The sequence below is a fragment of the Ctenopharyngodon idella genome, chromosome 2 (assembly GCF_019924925.1).
Source record: "Ctenopharyngodon idella isolate HZGC_01 chromosome 2, HZGC01, whole genome shotgun sequence".
NCBI classification, from domain to species: Eukaryota; Metazoa; Chordata; class Actinopteri; order Cypriniformes; family Xenocyprididae; genus Ctenopharyngodon; species Ctenopharyngodon idella.
This window is the reverse complement of record NC_067221.1, coordinates 39,940,959-39,963,798: the sequence shown is the minus strand read 5'-3', so window position 1 is coordinate 39,963,798 and position 22,840 is coordinate 39,940,959. Positions and strand designations below refer to the sequence as shown.

At 35.8% G+C, this 22,840-nt stretch overlaps 1 protein-coding gene across 1 annotated transcript in view; it reads right to left on the bottom strand.

Moving 5' to 3' along the window:
• The window catches only part of LOC127522808 (CUGBP Elav-like family member 5), a 183,699-nt gene that overhangs the window by 15,856 nt on the left and 145,003 nt on the right, over window positions 1-22,840 (bottom strand). Inside the window, exons 7-8 of the mRNA XM_051913114.1 lie at window positions 11,750-11,894; window positions 76-285 (exon numbers count right to left, since the gene is read on the bottom strand). Coding sequence (XP_051769074.1) covers window positions 76-285; window positions 11,750-11,894 — 355 coding nt within the window. The remainder of the gene's footprint in view (window positions 1-75; window positions 286-11,749; window positions 11,895-22,840) is intronic.

Sequence of the window (22,840 nt, the reverse complement as noted above, 5' to 3'; positions counted from 1 at the left end):
AAGGAACTTCAGGGGAAATACTGACACTTAGATGAAACATAACTGAGATCTCCACTATTTCTCCTGAGCACAAACCTGTGTATTGCTGGACGCCCGTGAATGCCTGCTGAAGTGTGTCGGCTGCGGTCGGGCTCTGGGTGGAATACGATGGCAGGCCGTTGGTGTACATCGCCTCTACTGGATGACCGTTGGCTTGGTGAGGGATCCCGCTGAATCCGTTAACAATGGGAGTCACGATGCTCGGCACGCCAGAGGATGCCAGATTAGCTGGCGGAGAGCTCAAACCTGAGACGGACACAAAAATCACTGATCCGAGACCAGCATCATGTTGAAACTGAACTTCACAAGCTGGAATCACTTTTAATTACTGCCGTTTTAATGATATTTTGCTGTTTCAACTCAATTTTCCACATTGATTCTACATCGGAATTGATTCCATGTCAGAATGTGCTGACAGCTGATATTGATTCAGCACACTGTGGATGTAACCAGTTTATGCCTGGAGGGCAAATTCAGCCATGATCTGGGGTTTCTACACACCCATGTGTTCGGTCTGAATTCTAAGTGAATTGTACACGCACACGCGCACACACACACACACGCGCACACACACACACACACGCACGTTTGTTTCACTACATTAGTGAGGACATTGATTTCCATTGATTTTATATCAGGTTAATGATATTTTCTATGGCCTAACCCAAGCCCTACCCCTAAACCTACCCATCACAGACACATGTGCAAAACACTAAATTTAAATACAAACATGTTTTGGCCAGTATAATAAGCCTTTTTAACTATTAAGGACTAGTAAAATGTCCTCACTAGTTGGATGTCATAATATTTCAGTACATAAGTGAGGACATTTGGCCCATTATGGGGACTTTCCATAGACATAATGGTTTTTTGTTTTGTTTTGTTTTTTACCGTATATTCTATATAAACTTTATATTCTACTCCCTTCCCTGCATTTTTAGATTTTTAAAGAAACATCACTTAGTATGATTTATAAGCTGTTTTCCTCATGGGGACCAAAAATGTCATCACAACGACCATCTTTGTGGCGACATTTTGTCTCCATAACGTAGAGAATACCTGAACCCAGGTTTGTAACCTCCATAGACAAGTCCCCCCAATAATTAGAAATGGCCAAATTGTCCCCCCAATATTTGATATCCTTGATACTGCTCTGCTGTACTCCATTATTCACTGCTGTTTGTTGTTAGGATGACAAAAAAAGTTTTAAAAGTTAAATGTTTAGGCTGGTCTGCCTCAGAGGTCTAACAGCACTCATCACTGTCAGAATGAGTGAGCTGCCAATCAAGTCAAAGAAGGCGGAGCTTACTGTTCACAGAAGACGAGTGCAAATTCCAGTGCGACTCTTTCGTTTTAGCAGTGAAAGAGTATGTGGCGAGTAAGTAGCTAAACATTTAACATTTGACGACTGTTTTGATTGAAATATTCAGCAACCGACAGTAATATCCAGTGATGCAAACTACTGAACATTTTATGAAATTTCGCCATTTTGCTATTATTTGATTAATATGGTATGATCAATGTAATTCATAACTGAATATGACAAGACAAGAAACGCTTTGCATTTTTGACATATTAGACATAACAAATAAGAGTGAATATAGTTAAAAAAAAATATATTATTTGCAAATAGTTTAAATTGATTAACTACAGTAGACCTGGAACTTTTACCGTTCTTATTTCTTTTTTGTTATTCCCTTAAATCCCTTTTGATCTTTTAATTATTTAATTCCTTTTAATAAAAAAATTACCCAATAACTTAAAATATACTCAAATATAAAACAAGTGTAATAATATTTCACAATATTGCTGTTTTTACTGTATTATTAATCAAATAAATGCAGTTTTGGTGAGTAGAAGAGACTTCTTTCAGAAACATTAAAACATTTCAATAACCCCAAACTTTTGAACGGTAGTGCAAGTATACTGTACATGCACTTAATATTCGTTCAGGTTTCAACACAATAACGCAAAGCCTCACAAACAGCGCAGTACAGTAGACAGAAGCGTGATTATGAACTGATGTCTGATGTGCTGCTGGCTGTGTCTAATATTGAACAGATCGACACGCTTCAACTTTACTGTCAGTCAAAACCGTGGAAGAGCAGGTGGTTAGAAAAACACGCTAGAAGAGGGGCGAACACAATCCAACATACACACCGCACGGATAAAGCAAATGAACCTTTTTGTTATAATTTACTGCATTTCTTCTGTTAAACACTAAATGTTATGCAGAATGTCAGAGATTCGGTTTGCTTCAAGTGTCAAATTGGATATATAGAACTCATGATGAAATCACAAAGAAACACAAAGGTATGAGAGAGCCAGAGAAATCTCATCATCTCTCCTGACTGTTGTCTTTGTGTAGTGTACAGTGTGATTTGTAGACTTTGAAGGGTGTGTGCTGGTCTCTCTGAGGACTAGGCTCTTTAATGTCTGATCTACAGTCGAATACAAAAAAAAAAAAGCATCTGAGTCCAAGTCAAATCAAACACATCATGTATTTCTGTGCTGTCTGGTCTTATGTAACACTCCTGTTCGTTGCTGGAAAATCCAGAGAAAACCAGCTTAAGTTAGCTGGATTTTGGAACATAGTAGCTAGTTTCTAGCTAGTCCAAACTGGTTTAAGTCATTGAGAAGCTCAGCTGTTTAGACCTGGTTAAATTCGTAGATCATCTTGATGGAAAAACAAGGTCAGGAAAATGCATGATTGCTGGTTTGTTTCTTGTCAAGGGTCGTCTACCAACTAACCAACTTGACCAACTTCATGTCGTGCTATGCAGCTATCACCAATCTGGTTTTAACTGGATTTTCCTGCAGGATTGAGAAAGGGAAAGTGATAAAAGAGGAGTATAGAATGAACGTAGAGAGAAATGTAAGTGTGACAGTGAGTCAGAGAGTGTTAATAACACATCCAAACACCTGACAGTGAATTCACACGCTCAGTGAAACACTGAGATAAATCAGACTGCTGAAGGGAAGAGCTGCTCTTTTACGCTTATGAACAACATGAAATTCAACCAGCAGAATTAGACCGATTCATTCGAGGGCCTTTACCACAAACACACACACACACACAACGTGCTTTTCAAAACAACACAACCGGCGCAGGCTACAAAATACAGAAGCTTGTCAGCTGTTCATGTTTTAAAGAAATGGTTCACCTAAAAATAAAAATTCTGTCTTTCTTTTACTTAACTACTCAGTGTTATTTTAAAAGGTAAGAAAAATTTTTGTAAAAAAATGGATAAAGAAATGCATAATTCAAAATATGATTAAACACCAGTTAAAATACAGAAAATTCCTTCTTTTCATTAATAAAAAAATAAATAAAATGAAAAACTTAAATTAAATTAAAAATGTTGTCTTGACAACTTGCTGAAATAAAACAGGTTTTGAAGCACTAAAAACTGAAATAAAAATAAATTAAAGCCAAATAGACATTTAAAAAAAATAAATAAAAATGATAAAATCCCATTACAAAATGACTAAATATGGACAAATACTAGTATATAAATAATACTACACTCTGAAAAGTCATAAAAATAGGGCCCATAATATCAATTTTTAATAGTTTTAATTTTAGTTAAGAATAACAACAGTCACCTTCATGTTGTTCCAAACCTGTATGACTTTCATACTTCTGTGGAACATAAAAAAAGATATTTTGAAGAATGTATTAGCTGTCCATATAACGGAAAAGTCATTGGGCTCCAAAATAACATTGGATCCCACTGAATTCCATTGTATGGACAAAGAACAGAGACATTGTGTGTTTCACAGTAGAAAGAGAGTTATACAGGTTTGGAACGGCACGAGGGTGAGTAAATGATACAATTTTAATTTTTGGGTGAACTATACCGTTTGTGACAACACCTACCAAACACCTTTTTTTCCCTATGATAATCATACAACTTAGGGGGGGGAAAAAAAACCTCTGTAGAGTGTGGTTTTTGGACCGAAAACCTGCAAATAGGAACACATTTTATGCTGACAGTCAAAAGTCTTCTCTAGTCGCATGACAAGACGAAAAAAAAAAGATGCTGTGAAATTCTGCCCTATAAAACTGGAGGAAGTCTCTCAGGGTATTGTGTACGTACAGGACTTGACAGCTAGCTAAACAGGTAATGACTGTATTTGCATTTAATGTTGCAGAAAGTCACATCACAGCACAGCTGTAGCCAAATATTTACTCTTTATGGAGCAGGAATCTCCATGTGCACTGAGTGTGTGTGGGACAGCACAGGCCCAGGAGAGCTTTTGTATCTTTTGCAGTGCTTTGTGCATTGTGGTCCCGTGGAGCCATGATAAATTAGTCTGCCATGTCTACTACTGTCTGTTCCAGAGACTCCAAGATACTCTCTGTGTCTCCTAACTGCGCGCGCACACACACACACACACACACACACACACACACACACACACACACACACACACACACACAGAGAAAGAGAGAGAGTTTAGAAGCTACAAAGGTCAATAGGCGGTCAGAGTAAAAATCAAATCAATACAGAGAGTGGATGCTAGGCGAGTGTATGGTGTTATTGTGTATATAAATGTGTGTGTGTGTGTGTTCACAGTATCTGATATGGTCAGTGAGGAGAAACAGAGTGTATTATAACACACTCTATCTTATGGGAAGACACTTAGTAGTGTGCAGTATGCATGTCTTATACAGAGTCAAAAAAGCTACACATACCCTGAAGGCTGCATTTATGGACCATTCTACAGAATTGGTCTGCACACATTTACAAAGCATTTAAGTATTCAAATTTTAGATGTTTACTAAGATCCTTCTATTATCTATTGAATCCCACAATAATATTTAAAATATCAGTAAGCTTAATATATACAGTGGGTACGGAAAGTATTCAGACCCCCTTAAATTTTTCACTCTTTGTTATATTGCAGCCATTTGCTAAAATCATTTAAGTTCATTTTTTTCCCCTCATTAATGTACACACAGCACCCCATATTGACAGAAAAACACAGAATTGTTGACATTTTTGCAGATTTATTAAAAAAGAAAAACTGAAATATCACATGGTCCTAAGTATTCAGACCCTTTGCTGTGACACTCATATATTTAACTCAGGTGCTGTCCATTTCTTCTGATCATCCTTGAGATGGTTCTACACCTTCATTTGAGTCCAGCTGTGTTTGATTATACTGATTGGACTTGATTAGGAAAGCCACACACCTGTCTATATAAGACCTTACAGCTCACAGTGCATGTCAGAGCAAATGAGAATCATGAGGTCAAAGGAACTGCCTGAAGAGCTCAGAGACAGAATTGTGGCAAGGCACAGATCTGGCCACGGTTACAAAAAAATTTCTGCTGCACTTAAGGTTCCTAAGAGCACAGTGGCCTCCATAATCCTTAAATGGAAGACGTCTGGGACGACCAGAACCCTTCCTAGAGCTGGCCGTCCGGCCAAACTGAGCTATCGGGGGAGAAGAGCCTTGGTGAGAGAGGTAAAGAAGAACCCAAAGATCACTGTGGCTGAGCTCCAGAGATGCAGTCGGGAGATGGGAGAAAGTTGTAGAAAGTCAACCATCACTGCAGCCCTCCACCAGTCGGGGCTTTATGGCAGAGTGGCCCGACGGAAGCCTCTCCTCAGTGCAAGACACATGAAAGCCCGCATGGAGGACTCCAAGATGGTGAGAAATAAGATTCTCTGGTCTGATGAGACCAAGATAGAACTTTTTGGCCTTAATTCTAAGTGGTATGTGTGGAGAAAACCAGGCACTGCTCATCACCTGTCCAATACAGTCCCAACAGTGAAGCATGGTGGTGGCAGCATCATGCTGTGGGGGTGTTTTTCAGCTGCAGGGACAGGACGACTGGTTGCAATCGAGGGAAAGATGAATGCGGCCAAGTACAGGGATATCCTGGACGAAAACCTTCTCCAGAGTGCTCAGGACCTCAGACTGGGCCGAAGGTTTACCTTCCAACAAGACAATGACCCTAAGCACACAGCTAAAATAACGAAGGAGTGGCTTCACAACAACTCCGTGACTGTTCTTGAATGGCCCAGCCAGAGCCCTGACTTAAACCCAATTGAACATCTCTGGAGAGACCTAAAAATGGCTGTCCACCAAAGTTTACCATCCAACCTGACAGAACTGGAGAGGATCTGCAAGGAGGAATGGCAGAGGATCCCCAAATCCAGGTGTGAAAAACTTGTTGCATCTTCCCCAAAAAGACTCATGGCTGTATTAGATCAAAAGGGTGCTTCTACTAAATACTGAGCAAAGGGTCTGAATACTTAGGACCATGTGATATTTCAGTTTTTCTTTTTTAATAAATCTGCAAAAATGTCAACAATTCTGTGTTTTTCTGTCAATATGGGGTGCTGTGTGTACATTAATGAGGAAAAAAAATGAACTTAAATGATTTTAGCAAATGGCTGCAATATAACAGAGAGTGAAAAATTTAAGGGGGTCTGAATACTTTCCGTACCCACTGTATATAAAATCATCATTTATTGGGTACTTTCAATTGTGAGGTGGCTGTCCCGAACCCTAACCTCTAAATTTTAACTTGTGAAAATGATATTGAAATAATTTTTGCAATTTTTCCCATTGTTGTTTTTAAAAAATATATTTTTGATTTTTTTTAAGTGAAGTTAAAAAAAAAATATATATATATATTTTATTTTGAAATCATGAAACTTTATGTAAAAAAAATGTGTCCCACATTTTCATGTCACTATCGAAACGGTGCATGTTTTAGTCCATTGGCTGAGACAGCCACAACCAGCAACAACATCATTGTTGTTTGGGGGTTATTCGATAAAATGTAGTTTTTGTGCGTGTACAACTGTTCAGAACTGTGCTAGCTAACCATGTGCTGATTAGCATCTTTGAGCAAGGCTCAAAAGTATCTAAAATTGTCACTACCGAAACAGTCACAACTGAAACATGTGGTGACGTTTCGGTTGTGACATCATTGTAAATGTTATTTAATAAAATTTAGTTCTTTTTTCTGTGTGCAACTGTTCAGAACTGTGCTAGCTAACCATGTGCTGATTATCATCCTTGAGCTAGGCTCAAAAGTATCTAAAATTGTCACTACCGAAACACCACATGCTTCGGCCGTGACTGTGACATTATTGTTTTGGTAGAGACAAAAAGGAACACATAATCGTTTATTTGGGGGAAATAAACAAAATTTTAGTAAAGTTATGCAAATCATTAGAATTTTAGTATGTTTTATTATGCAAATCATTAGTGTTTTAGTATGCGAGTTAAAATTTTGTAATGTGATTTGGTCACTACCAAAACCTTTCTGTCACTACCGAAAATGTGCAGTCACAAGCGAAACATGGGATGTTTAGTCAAAAATAAAGTACCTTGAATTATCAGCTAAGATGTTATTATAGTGTTTGGTTCAATGTATATTCAAACTAATGAATCCTTAACTTTGAAATCAGTATGATAAACTTTTATCTATGCCTTTTACAAAGAAAGATTGGATTCAAAATACAACAAATCTCATAAATTACACTTTAAATATTGTTAAAATTATAACTGTTACTGATTTACCTGTGAAAACTTAAAAAAAAAAAAAAATATATATATATATATATATAATTACAAGGTAGATAATAGGTCAATGTAACCCTTCTTATTAAATGATTTATTATTGTGTTTTGGTAGTGACAAATTTGGGGAGAGGAAAAATATTTCAAAACCTTCTGAAAATACAATATGAGAATTAACTGTACAATTACTAGAAATGTGTACCTTGGATATTATACAATACAATATATATATCCAAGGTACACATTTCTAGTAATTGTACAGTTAATTCATCTTTTGCATATTTGAACCCTTTACAACAGTGACTATGATTTTGAGATCCATCTTTTCACACTGAGGACAACTGAGGGACTCAAACACAACTATTAAAAAAGGTTCAAACATTCTCTGATGCTCCAGAAGGAAACACGATGTATTAAGAGTCAGGGGGTGGAAACTTTTAAACAGGATGAAGAGGTCCAAATTTTTCTTATTTCGCTTGAATATCATTTTTTTTTTTCATTTAGTACTGCCCTTCGGAAGCAACAGAAAATACTTGCATGTTTCCTCGAAGACAAATTAAATACAATTTAACTTGATCTTCAAATTCCAAATGTTTTCACCCCCCATCTATTAATGCATCATGTTTCCTTCTGAAGCATCAGTGAATGTTTGAACCTTTTTTAATAGTCGTGTTTGAGTCCATCAGTTGTCCTCAGTGTGAAAAGACGGATCTCAAAATCATTCAGTCACTGCTGTAAAGGGTTCAAATATGCAAAAAATGCTGGAAAACTGAAGAATCTGCAGGACCTGGAGATTTTTCCTGAAGAACAGAGCTCAGTTTAACTGCTCAGGACAAACAAGAGACTCATGAACAACCATCACACAACAAAAAATCAGTCATAGATCATTCAAGTAACCACACACAGTATTAAGAATCAAGGGTTCACATACTTATGAATGGGGTTATTTTAATAAATTCAGCTATTTTTTTGTCTTGTGGATTATATGTAAACATCTTTTATGTAAAATATCTTACTCAGGACAGTACTAAATAAAAAATAACATGCATTTTGTATGATCTCTTTTATTTTGTTAAAATTATTAACATTTTCACAGATTTTGCAAGTGGTTCATATGCTTTTTCTTGCAACTGTATATATATATATATATATATAAAATTTTAATATTACTGTTAATATAATTTGAATTATATATTATAATATTATGTAGTAAAATATTATACAATATGATAATACAAATACAAAGTTTTAATAAATAAAAGCAAGAGGGGAAGAATGGGAGTCAAACTCTGTTAAATGTGATCAGTAGCTGTTTGTCGGAGGGGAAGTGACCCCGGACACATTTGCATAAAGCATCAGAGCGCGCTGGTCTCAGATCAACTTCCTGCTGGTCACATCATTAGTTTCATTAGGATATGAAAGGCAAACTCTGAGCCCAGAACAGCACCCAGACTAAAGGTCATCCTCTGCACAGATGAAAGCATCTGTTCTGTGTGGGCACAGATCGCTCGAGCATGAGATGATTACGGTTGTCAGTCAAAGTCCTGGCATTTCGAACAGCGTGCAATTACAGGAGACAAACAAATGTGGCCGCCTAAAATCCATGTGCCTATTTGGGAGCTCCATGTATGCATAATTAAAGACCATATGAAATCAAAACTGGAGTATTAGTGCATGTGTGTTAGCTTTGAGGTCAACTATATGCTACTAAAAATGGTCAAAATAAACTTTATATCTACACTGTATCTTCTGAACATCTACAGTGAACTTCAGTGAATGACTACAGTCTAAATCATGACCAGCGGATGGATTTTAAAACGCTTCTCAAATTCAGGAGCTTATTTTCATGTCGGACCCAGCGGACTATCCTGTATCCCATTTTTAAACGTCTGCTAAGAAGAGCGAGATGCTGCAGCTGTGTTTGTGTGTGTGCGGGACCAGCGGTCACCATCTGAAACGCATCCGTGAGATGTGATTCACATCCAGCTCATCGATTCCTACGGATCGATAGGAATCTCTAGCGCGTTCCAGTCCGTGACACCGATCAGGTGAGTTGGGAGTGAAAGCTGATATTCAGTGTGAGATGTGGTTTGAGTGTAAATCAGGGATATTTACTGCCAGTAAACTGACCTAATGTAACAAAAATGTAGCGTATACTAGTTTCATAGAGCTGACTTTTTACTACACTGAATTTTTTTTTTTTTCAAAGTTCTAAATAAAACAAATATTGGAGTATGTTGTATAAAAAAAAATAAAAAAAAAATACTATTTTTTTTTTTTTTTGTGTACCTACACAAAATCATACATTAAAAATGTACTTTGGCAAAGAGATCAAGGTAATAAGGTCTCATTTGCTATATTTCCGACAGCATTTATTAATCTTTGTTAAAGGCACAGTATGTAAGTTCCACAGCTAGAGGTCGCTTATTCAAAACAATAACAAAAGCGTAGCTTGATAACGGCGTGAACGAGCGTGGAATCATGGGAGTTGTTCTCCACAGCCGATAGAAAGCAGTCCGATGGGACTCGTTCATGGAGGAGTTAATATAAAATTGCGGATTTATCTGGATTTAAACATTGTTGGAAACATTTGGAAAAACGTAAGTACAGTACACAAATCAACAAAATATATAACATTGTTCTAGAGGTTTTTGGACATTTTAATCCAAAAATCTTACATATTGTGCCTTTAATGTTATTTAATTAAATATTATTGGTCAGTGTTCATTCATGTGAGTTCACAGCATTAATGTTAAGAAATGGAAATTTTGATTTGAAAAAACATTAAGATTAATAAATGATGTAGAAGTATTGTTTATTGCTAGCTCATGTTAACCAATGTAATTTTCTAATGTTAATAAATGGAACCTTGTAATGTGTTACTGAAATCACTTTATAAGAACTTAATCAGTCTACAAAACTATTTTCAAGTATTTAAGCAGAAGCCTTTTGATCAGAAGGTTAAATGGATCAATTACAAAATAAATAAATAAATAAATAAATATTCTCTAAAAATTGGATAAAATTGTCTAACCCTACAATTTGTTGTGTTAAATATCCAAAATGAACTTATTAATGGATAAAATTGTCTTAGGGGCCATTTACACTACACAGTTTTCAACTAAAAATGTAAAACTTTTAATGCATTTTGGCCATTCATTTACACAACAACGGTGTTTTGGGGGCCTGAAAACGCAAAATTTTGAAAACGGGTTTCAAAGTGCAAGTTTTTGAAAATGGTCTCCATGTCAACAACAAAAATGTGAATCTGTGGAAACCATGACGTCATGTACATGCATATTACATGCTCAGTCTATAGTGGTTCATCGCTATCTAATGGCCTGGCAGCAGAATACAGAGATTTTAGTCATTTTTGCGGATCCGTGTGAATGGTGTCGTCTGTACGCGGAAAAACTTCTCCGTTTTAAGCATATCGTTGTTGTGTAAACCTACCCTTAAACTACAATTTTTTTTTGTATTGAATATCCTAAATTAAATTATTAATGGATAAAATTGTCTTACTCTACAATTTGTTGTTAAATATCCAAAATGAACTTATTAATTGATAGAATTATGTCTTTCCCTACAATTTGTTGTTGAATTGTAATGCTTAGGTTCCAGAGAAAAGATGAAGATTCAATAACAGAAGATTTATTACGAATGAGATAAACAAGCCAAAATGCGAGACAGTGTGCACTTGACACAAACAATACCGGACACTAAACTGAGGACCAACAGGAACTAAAATACACAGATGATTAACTCAAATGATGAACAGCTGTGATGATAGGTTAGTGTCCATGGTGACTGATGAGTGGCGGAAAATGAACAAAGAAGACACATGACAAATGAAAACAAACAGAAAGTCCATGAGACTAAAACTGTGACATGAATATCCAAAATGAACTTATTAATGGATAAAATTGTCTTACCCTACATTTTGTTGTTTAATATCCAAAATGAACTTATTGATGGATACAGTTATGTCGTACCCTACTTTTTTTTTGTGTTGAATACCCAGTTTCACAATCTATGTCACATTAGTGAAGTACTGAACAGTTCTGCTAAATTTTAAAGACATTTTAGTAGGAACATCTGAAACAAAGCTGACACCTAAATGAGGCAGAACTGCAGTCACTGAAGGGTGTGTGCATCAGACTCACCTGAAACAGGTGTCATCGGGGTGGGCGGCAAGCCGTTCATGTTGAGCGCCCCCACCTGGTGAATCTGTGTCGCTGGAAACGCAACACTGGGCGCTAAATAACCACCGTGAGAAGCAGCCATGATCGCCGCCTGCTGCTGCATCAGCTAAACCAATCAAAGAACACAGAGAGTTTATGTTAGAAGACCTTCTACATTATATTAAAGACAAAAACAAATATAAAAAATATCTGATCTTATTGAAAATGAAAATTCTTTACAAAAAAAGCACTGCAGGACAGTGATGGTAATACCATTAGTATTGAAAGATTCCCATATTTACGTACCATGATACTTTAAAAATATATCCAAAAATAATATTACCATGGTATCTTGTTCACAAAAAATACCAGTAGCATGGTACTTCTCTGTACTTGTTAGTTAAACAGCTTGACCCAGTCTGAGATCTTACATGTGTCTGTAGGTGTTCAAATAAATCGGATCAAACTACAATCCTAAAATGAATTAACGAACACAAATGCACTGTAGCATAGCTAATTACTGTAATTATGCCACCATGGCAACAACCATCTGTGCAAACACAACAGTACAAAACAGACATGTGGAGTAACTAATAGATCTGAGCCCTGAAATGACCCCATTGTTTTATTCTGGCCCCCCAAAAACATGTGAAACATATTGTAGATATATGATACAAACAATTCTATTGAAATAAGTTTATTTACCAAGTTTTTACCAAGTCAGATATACCCCATTTTAGATAGAAGTGAAAATGTGGGTGACTAACACAAATTCAGCAAACTATTTTGCAAAAAAAAAAAAAAAAAAAAAAAAAAAAAATATATATATATATATATATATATAGAATCCAAAAGGTTTTAATTATATTTTGCTACATATAAAGGTATTTTAATGATTTTGAAGCAAAAGGTCATTCGGTTTAACCGTCCAAAGGCCAAAACAGCCATTTCATTTGTGATTAAAATATCTTAAAATGTAATAAATGTATATATTTTTTATTCTGCTATGATTTTATAACATCATATATCAACATAGTGCAAAATGATATGAAAATTATGTGTAGAAGTCGTTGCTTTGTTATGAGAAAGAATGTCCGGAAAAATTAATTTCATTGATGTCATTCGGAGTAACCAATATAAAGGGACTATTTTGGATCAAGTCATGTTGTCAATATCATGTGACAGGATGTGACATCATTCAGACACCTGCAAAGGACCACATGGTAACTAACTCTCTCTTAACTATTTGAAAAATTCATGTTTTCACTTGCTCATATGCATGTCCCAAAACATCAGGTCATTTGGTACAACCGCTAGAAAACATGGAAAATGTTGTAATATTTTAAAAACTTGTACTAAATATAAAATGTTCGATTGCCCTTTTGCTAGCTCGCTAGCAAGCTAACTAGCTAGCTAGCTAGATATCAGCCTGTTGGCATTGTTTGAAAATATCGTCATTCAGTATAACCAAAAGTGTCATTCAGTAAAACCAAAATTTTGGTTAAACCGAATGGCTTTTTTGGTGACAAAAGCAGTGTTAATTGATTATAAAAACCACATAATCTCATTGTTAACACTTAATACAACTATATATATACACACATATATATTTATTATTGTGTGTGTCTCTGAACTGATGCAAATTAGCCTTCTAGAAGACGCCTGTAATTACAAACACCAACTGACCACATCTTGACACGAAGTGTAATCTATACATGCATCAATACAGACCACACTGATCTACTGGACAAACCATTAGCATGCATTCTTAATGATGGTGCTTTGTTTAGCCATGATGCTGGAGGAAGAGATGGTTTATCAACACAGAATCATTTGAAACATTAGCAAACATATACAGTTCTGGTATATTACCCTGGATTATCATGCAAATTCATTGTCCAGTACTGTACGTGAATATGGTAATCATTTAGCAGAGAATATAACAAAAACTGATTATTTCAGGTTAATCATAACTCTGTGGAAAGCATCTGTTGCATGCTGTTTATCACAACAGGAAGCAATTTCAAATAGTCCTATGTGTTGAATTAGTACTGTAATACTTTTGTAAGTGTAAAGTGTGCACACTTTATTTCCGCATTTCATTTCAGCAAACCCTATAAAAATGTCCAAATAAATTTAACTATTGTACTGAATATCAGTAGTGCTGCTTTAGTTCAGTTTAAATGAATTGCTAACACTTCTGCTGACCAAATTCACATAGCAAATAAACTCCCATCCAGCCTTGAGACACAAAGACGAGGAGAAAGCCTCAGTGATAAACTCATTTACAGCAGCGATGTGTGTGTGTGTATTTGTGTATGCATCTGCGATTTTATTGAATGCTAATGTGTGCTGAACTCCCCAGGTACTCTGAGGCAATCAGCGCTCCATCATGGGCCAATTACTCGTGTAGTGCCGCTTCGAGAGGCTCACGGCTCAATGCAAAGCCTGGAGTCGCTCACATGGAGAAAAGGAGGATGACATGCGTGTTTATGCATGTTTGCGAGGACGTGCTGATACGTGTTGGGGGGAAGGGTTGGGAAAATGGAAGTGTTTGGTGTAGGAAGAAAAGAGATGCCCAACGACTGACAATAATCACTTGCTTTCCCATTCGTTCAAACTGTAGCTGTAGTTTAAATGGTTGGGCGGTCTCACCGTGCAATGATAAAAGTGTGTCAACCGGTCCTGCTGTAGCGTTTATATCCAGCAGACGAGATTACTTATTGGTAAAATCATTATGAACAATATATGAACAATCTGATCTTTTGGTTTGTGCAATGCAAAAATGAATTTCTTACTTAGTATTTTTGTGTTGTTTTGCCATACAAATATCTCAGCATTCTTAAATCAAGATACTTTGTTTTCTAAAAAAAATTAATCAAAATTAATTGAGTTTTTGCTTAAAATTGAGTATTGCTTGTCTTCTAAGTTTATTTTTCTGACCCCACTGGCAGATTTGTTCTTGTTTTAAGCATAAACTCACCAAATTTGGATACGTTTTTCAGAAAAAATGACCGAATATCTCAAGTGATTTTGCTTTTCAAGTAATTGTATCTTGATTTAAGAATGATTAGATATTTAACTGGAAACCAAGACAAAAATACTAAGTAAGAAAATCATTTTTGCAGCGTGTGCATCAAGTTCTAAATAATAATAATAATAATAATAATAATAATAATAATTAATGAATTAATAATAAATCAAATGGAATGGAACAAACAATAGCAAAGCTGAATTTTCAGCATCATTATCTCAGTCTTCAATATCACGTGATCTTTCAAAATCATTCTAATATGCTTTTTGGAGACATTTATTAATATTATGAATGTTGAACAACAGTTGTGCTGCTTCACATTTTAGTGGAAACCCATTTTTTTCAGGATTCTTTGATAAACAGAAAACTTTTGACAAAAGAACAGCATATGTGTGTGTGTGTGTATATATATATATATATATATATAATAACCGTGATATAAAATTTTCGGCCACCCCGAGCTTAGGCTCATTATTGCTGGTTTGTTCGTGTGCTCTAGTGTAGTCAAACAAAGCATGCACAAATGGATTAGAATCAGAAAAATCACATCAAACAGCAAATATGCTGAGAACAAATCATAATTAACATAACAAATACTTGCATCAGGTTAATATCATCTGAATTGTTTGCTTATGATTTGCAAAATCTGAGTGTCTGAGCAAGAGCCAGGTGGTTCATGTTTGCAGTTGTACTGTGATCCACCAGGAGGCGCTGCAATCCACCACCAGCTTCTCCATCACTACACAACACACCCACTCAGAGTGTTTTCAAACTACAGCATGTTTTTACATCAGTCTGGAGCTTTGTTCACAAAATGAACATCATCATTGTGCACAAACTCCCTTCATGGTCAAAAGTAAAAGCCTTTCGATTGAAGCGTGACACAGCAGAATTGCACCGCCGTAACATGGATGAATGAAGTGGATTTGTGGCCTGTTCTTTGTTTGCACTGAGAAAGGTTTCTGAAATGCCCTTCAGTGCTCGACTGCTCGTGCTTTGGTTCTTGAGCAGTGCGCATGGGAACAGTACAGCCTCCAATCCTCTCCTGCCTTTATTTGTGTCGTCTATTCCAGTGCCAGGCCTTTAAGACATCAGTGCAGTGCCAGAGAGTGCTGGAGCAGGGCATTATGGGATATAGAGTACAGTGCCCTGTTTGTTCCAATGCAGTGTCTAATAATCCTTACTAGTGCAGTTTCAAATAATCTTACTTTACTACACAGTCGTGGCCTAATGGTTAGAGAGTCAGACTGGTAACCCGAAAGTTGTGGGTTCAATTCTTAATACAGGCAGAAAACGCCTGAATGACTGCCGGTAACCCCCAATCGCTCCCCGGGCACCACAGCAAAAATGGCTGCCCAATGCTCCGGGTGTGTGTGTCCACGGTTTGCAGTGTGTGTGTTCACTGCTCACTGCTCCTAATGTGTGTGCACTAACTTGGATGAGTTAAATGCAGAGGACAAATTCTGAGTATGGGCTACCATACTTGGCCTTCACATGTCCCTTTCACACTACATTTGTGTAATATGCCTAGTTCTGTCATGAAACTCTAGATGGCGCAGGCTGATGGGCAGAGTTGCCAGATTTTCACAACAAAATCCGCCCAATTTCTACTCAAAACTAGCCAAAAACTAGCCCAATTGTGTTTCAGGGGGGTCCCCTGGTCAAATTCGCATTCCAGGGGCTAAATATAATGTTATTTGGGGTCACTTCAACCCGCGGACTTGAAAAACAACCCGTGCAACAGTGTTAAAGTAGCCCAATTCTATGGGAAAACGACGGACTTGGCAATACTGATTTGGTCCATAATGCGGCTGATGATATTTATTGCGTTAACTACTTGGCACAAGCTGATTGGTTCATGTCGCATCTGTAGCCAATGAGCTTTCTGCTCACAAGATTTAAATAGCTGGTTAGCATTCACTATAGCAGTTTGCAGCGCGCTTTCTGAGTTCCTCCGAAATCCTCCACCTTCCCCAGCTCCACCTGTATAGATCTGCTATGGATAATTTATATTTCTGCTATTTGTGCAGCAGCAGTATGTCTTACATAATCATAGCAGCGTATCAGTGTATATATTGGCAGTAGCAAGTTCCTGTACTTGCTCTGCAACAGCAGCAATAATCAACAGCAGCTTTAATTCATAATTTTTTAGTTTTGCACTGCTTCTAAAAGTATTAAGCCTAAAGCAAAAATAAATAAATAAAAGTAGATTAACTAAAGCCTGGGATACACTGGCTTTTGGCTGTCCCAGACGAAAGATTGCCATCGTGAAACAATCGTGGCGATTTCTGTGATCGTGGCTCTTAATCGGTGGTCCTATGTCGTACAGTGAGAGAGGTTCAAAGACAGCCGTTTTCCCGGTCTTGCGACCAAAGATAGTCTACGATCATTTTCTGACAGTGTCAGAAATTCAGCATGAACATCGCACAGTGCGTTTGCTGCTACGACGTCTACTGACCAGCCAATAAAAATGCGACATGAAATCAACGCGACATGGTGCCAAAACTTAAAACTGCTTACCTTAAGCTCTTTTCCCTTCGTCTTTCGAGGCTTCATTTTTTTTCAGCACACATAAAACTACAAATGCCAAAGTGTGATTCAACATGGTCTTTTTGTTTACCACTAGCGCATGCTGATGACGTTTTATTCTTCTATAGAAACTTGCATCGTATCCTACGAGTCAATGGGTGTCATCATCATACAATCTACATGCATGTCCTACCCAAGTTTAATAGATCCATCTCGCAAAGTATGATTTGTAATGATCTTATAGGATTGCTAAAATCATGCAGTGTATCCCAGGCTTTACTTGACCTGACTAGTCTGTGTTGGTTTCTGTATGACTAGTTAGGGACTGTTCACATGTCGCGTCTTTTGCATGCTCAAGTTCGTTATTTGTGATGCGGTGCGGCACGCTCGTTTTTTCCAGGTGCAGCAAGATGAAAAAATCTCAACTTTTCAGAATGCCGCAAGCGCACCACAGGTCATGTGGCAAAAACCAACCGATTAGCTTTGGCTTTTCCGTAACAACATCGAAAGCTCAGTCGAGATGGATGAACAGCTGGGGCGGGTTTTTATTTCTCATCTCCATAAATATATCTAATAGTAGAGCTAATGCATGGGCTAGAAATCCATTTATCCTTTGCTGAAACTTCATCTTCATGGAGAACACAGCTCATGATTGCTTAGTAACAGCAAACACCACAGGAGCGCAGGCTCCCGAGCGCTTTTGAAAAGATGAGAAAGTGTTTTCCACACGTTTTTTAGACGCGACATGTGAACAGCTCCTTAAAGGGATAGTTCATCCAAAAATGAAAATTCTGTCATCATTTACTCTCCCTCAAGCAGATCTCGCCCCCCATTGACTACCATAATAGGAAAAGAGATCTGCTTGATTACAAACATTCTTCCAAATATCTTCCTTTGTGTTCAGCAGAGCAAAGAAATTTATACAGGTTTGGAACAACTTGAGGGTGAACTATCCCTTTAAACAACCCTACTTAAGGGCAATCATTACTTGACGCAACTTCCATGTTCATACATTTCAAAACTGTCATGACAGCCTTGATGAAAAATAATTAGCTATTTTATAACCAAAAAAAGTCAATATAGAACCACTGCAAACTCCTCATCTGTAAGAAGTTATAGGCAATATTAGCTGAAAAATAATGCATGAATACACACTTCAAAAATGCATCCTGGAAACTTAAACACACTATTTTTGCCATACTGTACTATGATTTGTTGGGATGCACCGATCATAATTTTTAATGCGCAAATTGAGATGTTACGCCTCCTGTGCCAATTCTTCATGGGGATTTCTAAGAGGTTCTACGTGGGGATTTTTTGGCCTTAAATGAAGTAAATATGAAATCAGAATAGAGATGATATTCTCAATCCATTCTGAGCATGAAAGAAAAAGAAAAACAACCACAGGCTGATATTTAGGGCTAAGCTACCATTTCTAGCAATGAGCAGAAACCAAAGCTGTTATCGTTGGCCAACTGTACTGCAGGTTAAAATGTAATCATATGACACCACTCTATAGAGACACAGTCAAGCTGCAGAATCAAATTCCACCAACCCTAGTTTAAATATTCTATTCTATTCTATTCTATTCTATTCTGACATTTTCCATTCTACACTCGCCGGCCACTTTATTAGGTACACCTTGGTTGGACCCCCTTTTGCCTTCAGAACTGCCTTTACTCTTCATGACAAAGATTCAACAAGGTGCTGGAAACATTCCTCCGAGATTATATTGACATATAGTATCACGCAGATGCTGCAGATTTGTCGGCTGCACATCCATGATGTTAATCTCCCGCTCCGCCACATCCCAAACATGCTCTACTGGAATGAGATCTGGTGACCGTGGAGGCCATTTGAGTATAGCGAACTCATTGTCATGTTCAAGAAACCAGTTTGAGATGATTTGAGCTTTGTGACATGGCATGTTATCCTGCTGGAAGAAGCCATCAGAGTAGCCATAAAGGGACGGACATGGTCAGCCACAATACTCAGGTCGGCTGTGGCGTTAAAACGATGCTCAATTGGTAATAAGGGGCCCAAAGTGTGCCAAGAAAAAGATTGGCTGATTAAACTCTGCAGGACAATGAGCCGGTTTGGACACCCCATATGGTTCTTTTCTGTTCTGTTCTATTCTGTGACTCTGCTTTGTTAGATTCTATATTGTTCTGTTCAATTCGATGTGGATCTGTTGTATTCTATATTTTTCTGTCTTCTTTTGAACCCTTTCACTGAGTCATAGTTGGCAATCTTTATGAAACTGTTCTGAAACTACAGCACACTTTTTAACCAACTCAACCCAAAGCGCTGACAAAAAAGAAGCACAATTCCAGACCGTGTGGAAATCTTCCTAAAAAGCTCTCATGCTATTATGCAAATGCTGTTGGCAGGATGTATAATCCCAACACTTCCTGTGTGCTGCCGTACCACACTATGACCAAAATGAATAGCCTATTTCACTTAGTGTGCATGTATGTGTGTGTATGAGACAGTGTGTGTTCGTTTGCCTCCCCTAGGGCAGGATTTCACTATTTAAGGCAATGTTTGAAGTGCTACTCATTCCCATTTAAATAATCCACATGGAATTTAAATCAGTCAGTTTACAGCTGAGAGTCTGAACCTGCTGAGAGAATAGGGTTTGTGTCTGTATGTGTCCTGTAATGTACTGTGTGTGGATATAGAATGGACATACTTTATGCTTGTATGCACATGTGAATGCTTCGTCTGTGTCAGTAAACCAGATGCGTTATATTCATGTAGGTATTGATAGTTTAACTAATGTTAAGTTTCTCAGTAAGATTCAACATTAACTGAAATAAAATAAAATAAAATATAAAAAGTTAAACTAAATCTTAAAACTAATACTTAATAAAATGATATTATCCATTTTATATTTGTATAATATATATTTTATATATATAATATATTATAATAATTATATAAAATATAATTATTATAATATATTATATATATAAAATATATATATATATTACATTTATATATTTGTATTAAATATAAAAAACAAACTAAAACAGACTTAGAACTAATACTTAATAAAAACAATAGTCATATTTAAATTAAATATAAAATTAATATATTAATATTCACATTAAATCTAAAAAAACTAAAACAAACTAAAAACTATTATTTATTAAAAATTATAGTCATATTTATATTAAATATTAAATTTCAAATTAATATATTAATAGTCATATTAAATAATAATAAAAAATTCAGCTAGCTGCCAGAACAATATTTCTAATTTTCGTTTAGTTTAGATTGAAGTACTAAAATAACTAAAACTAAAAACTAATACTTAATAACAATATCATCAATTTTATATTTATTAAATATAAAATTATTACATTTATATATTTATATTAAATATAAAAAACAAACTAAAACAAACTAAAAACTAATACTAATAAAAACAATATAGTCATATTTAAATTAAATATTAAATATAAAATTAATGTATTAATATATTAATAAATTGGAAAAAAAAAAAAAAAAAAACTTATTTTAATTTAGCTAGTTGCCAAGACAATACTTCTCATTTTTGTTTAGTTTAGGTTGAATTACTAGAATAACTAAAACTAAATAAACTAAAAAACGAATATTTAATAAAAATGATATACAATTCTATATTTATTAAATATAAAATATAAATTAATATATTAATATTCACATTAAATCTAAAAAACTATTATTATATAGTCATCTTTATATTAAATATTAAATGTATATTTAAATGAATATATTAATAGTCATATTAAATAATAATAATAATAATAATAATAAATCAGCTAGTTGCCAAGACAATATTTCTCATTTTCGTTTAGTTTAGGTTGAAGTACTAAAATAATTAAAACTAAAAACTAATTTTTTATAAAAATGATATAGTCATGTTTATATAACAAACAAAAAAATTATAAAAATGACAAAAACACAACAAAATGAGTAAGATTAATATATTAATAATCATATTAAATTGAAAAAAATATATATTTATAATAGTATTTCAATTAGTAAAATGACACTGAATAAACTGCTCCTGAGAATGCAATGCCAACTTGCATTTCGCTACGCATAGAATTCTGACACATTTTGTGAGGCAATGGAAAGCATTTGTGTTCAAGCTGTTAAGAGTATGCCTTAGTTATTTGTGTGTGTTTATACATGTGTGGTTGTATTTACTGTGTACAGGGACACAGAACAGGTGGATGATGGGATACCTGGGGGTTTTCCTTCTGTTGGCTCCATGATTAGACGTCACAGAAGGAATTGCACACAGATAGCTCAGTATGTTCACGCACCAACAGGATAATAAGCAGCAAGCTGCTAACATGGCGAGGAGGCGCACACGGTCGTGGCGAAGGATCATATGGATTATAAAATCAAAGCTGTAGTTTGAAATGTCACACGCACATATGCACACACTTCAGCGCAGTGTAATTAAAACCGAACGCCTGCAGGGTATATGCTATATATAGAGCGCGCCGCTCCATCTGACACGTGATACGGATCCTCAAACTTCCCACTTCTGTGAGACTCCATGAGCTAAAAAGTATTTAAAATAGCGGCTAACTTTCACACTATCAGATCACAGGCTTAATCTGTATCTAATGCCGTTATCGTTTCAAGTAATACGCTTATGAATATGCACAGAAATCCATGTGCTTTGAATACATTATCCATTCCATAAATGAACTGGGATTCATCTAAAGAAGATGAATTACTCAAAGATGCGTTTGGCTTTTCTAACCACGCTGAGTGTGCCAAACTAGGCCAGGATGATGAAGCTAATAAAATCATCTTGATATTTTTCAGCCTTTTGATAATATTTGATATATATCTCTATATTTATGTATTTTCTCTGAAATGGCTTAAAAGGAACCATCATTTCAATGAAACACCCATGGCTGCCAAGTTGATTTAAATGATTAACACAAGAAGTAAAACAGCAAAAATCTCATTAAAAATAATCTTGTTTTTCACTAAACGCTGCAAGGAAGAGTGATATTTAATCATTTTCATTTATATACACCTAAATAATCATACACAGTACATTAAAAACTGCTACATTCAACTGATTCAGTGAACTTTTTGATTGATTGATTGTTGCAAACAATATATTGAATCAGAGTTTTGAACTGATTCACTATGGAAGCTTGTTTCCGCCACTAAATAAAAAATAAATAAATAAAAAAGGTAATTGCGACTTTAAACTCGCAATTGCTAGTTATAAAGTCAGAATTGCACATTATAAAGACAGAATTGCGAGTTATAAAGTCATAATTACGAGTTATAAATTCATAATTGCGAGTTATAAAGTCATAATTACGAGTTATAAACTCATAATTGCGAGTTATAAAGTCATAATTGCGAGTTATAAAGTCAGAATTCTGTGTTTATAAAGTCAGAATTGACCCTTTGTAGGGAGTTTGATTGACAGGCGATCTAACCAATCATAACGCCATTATGCCATTATGTCCGACAAAGCAGTCAGG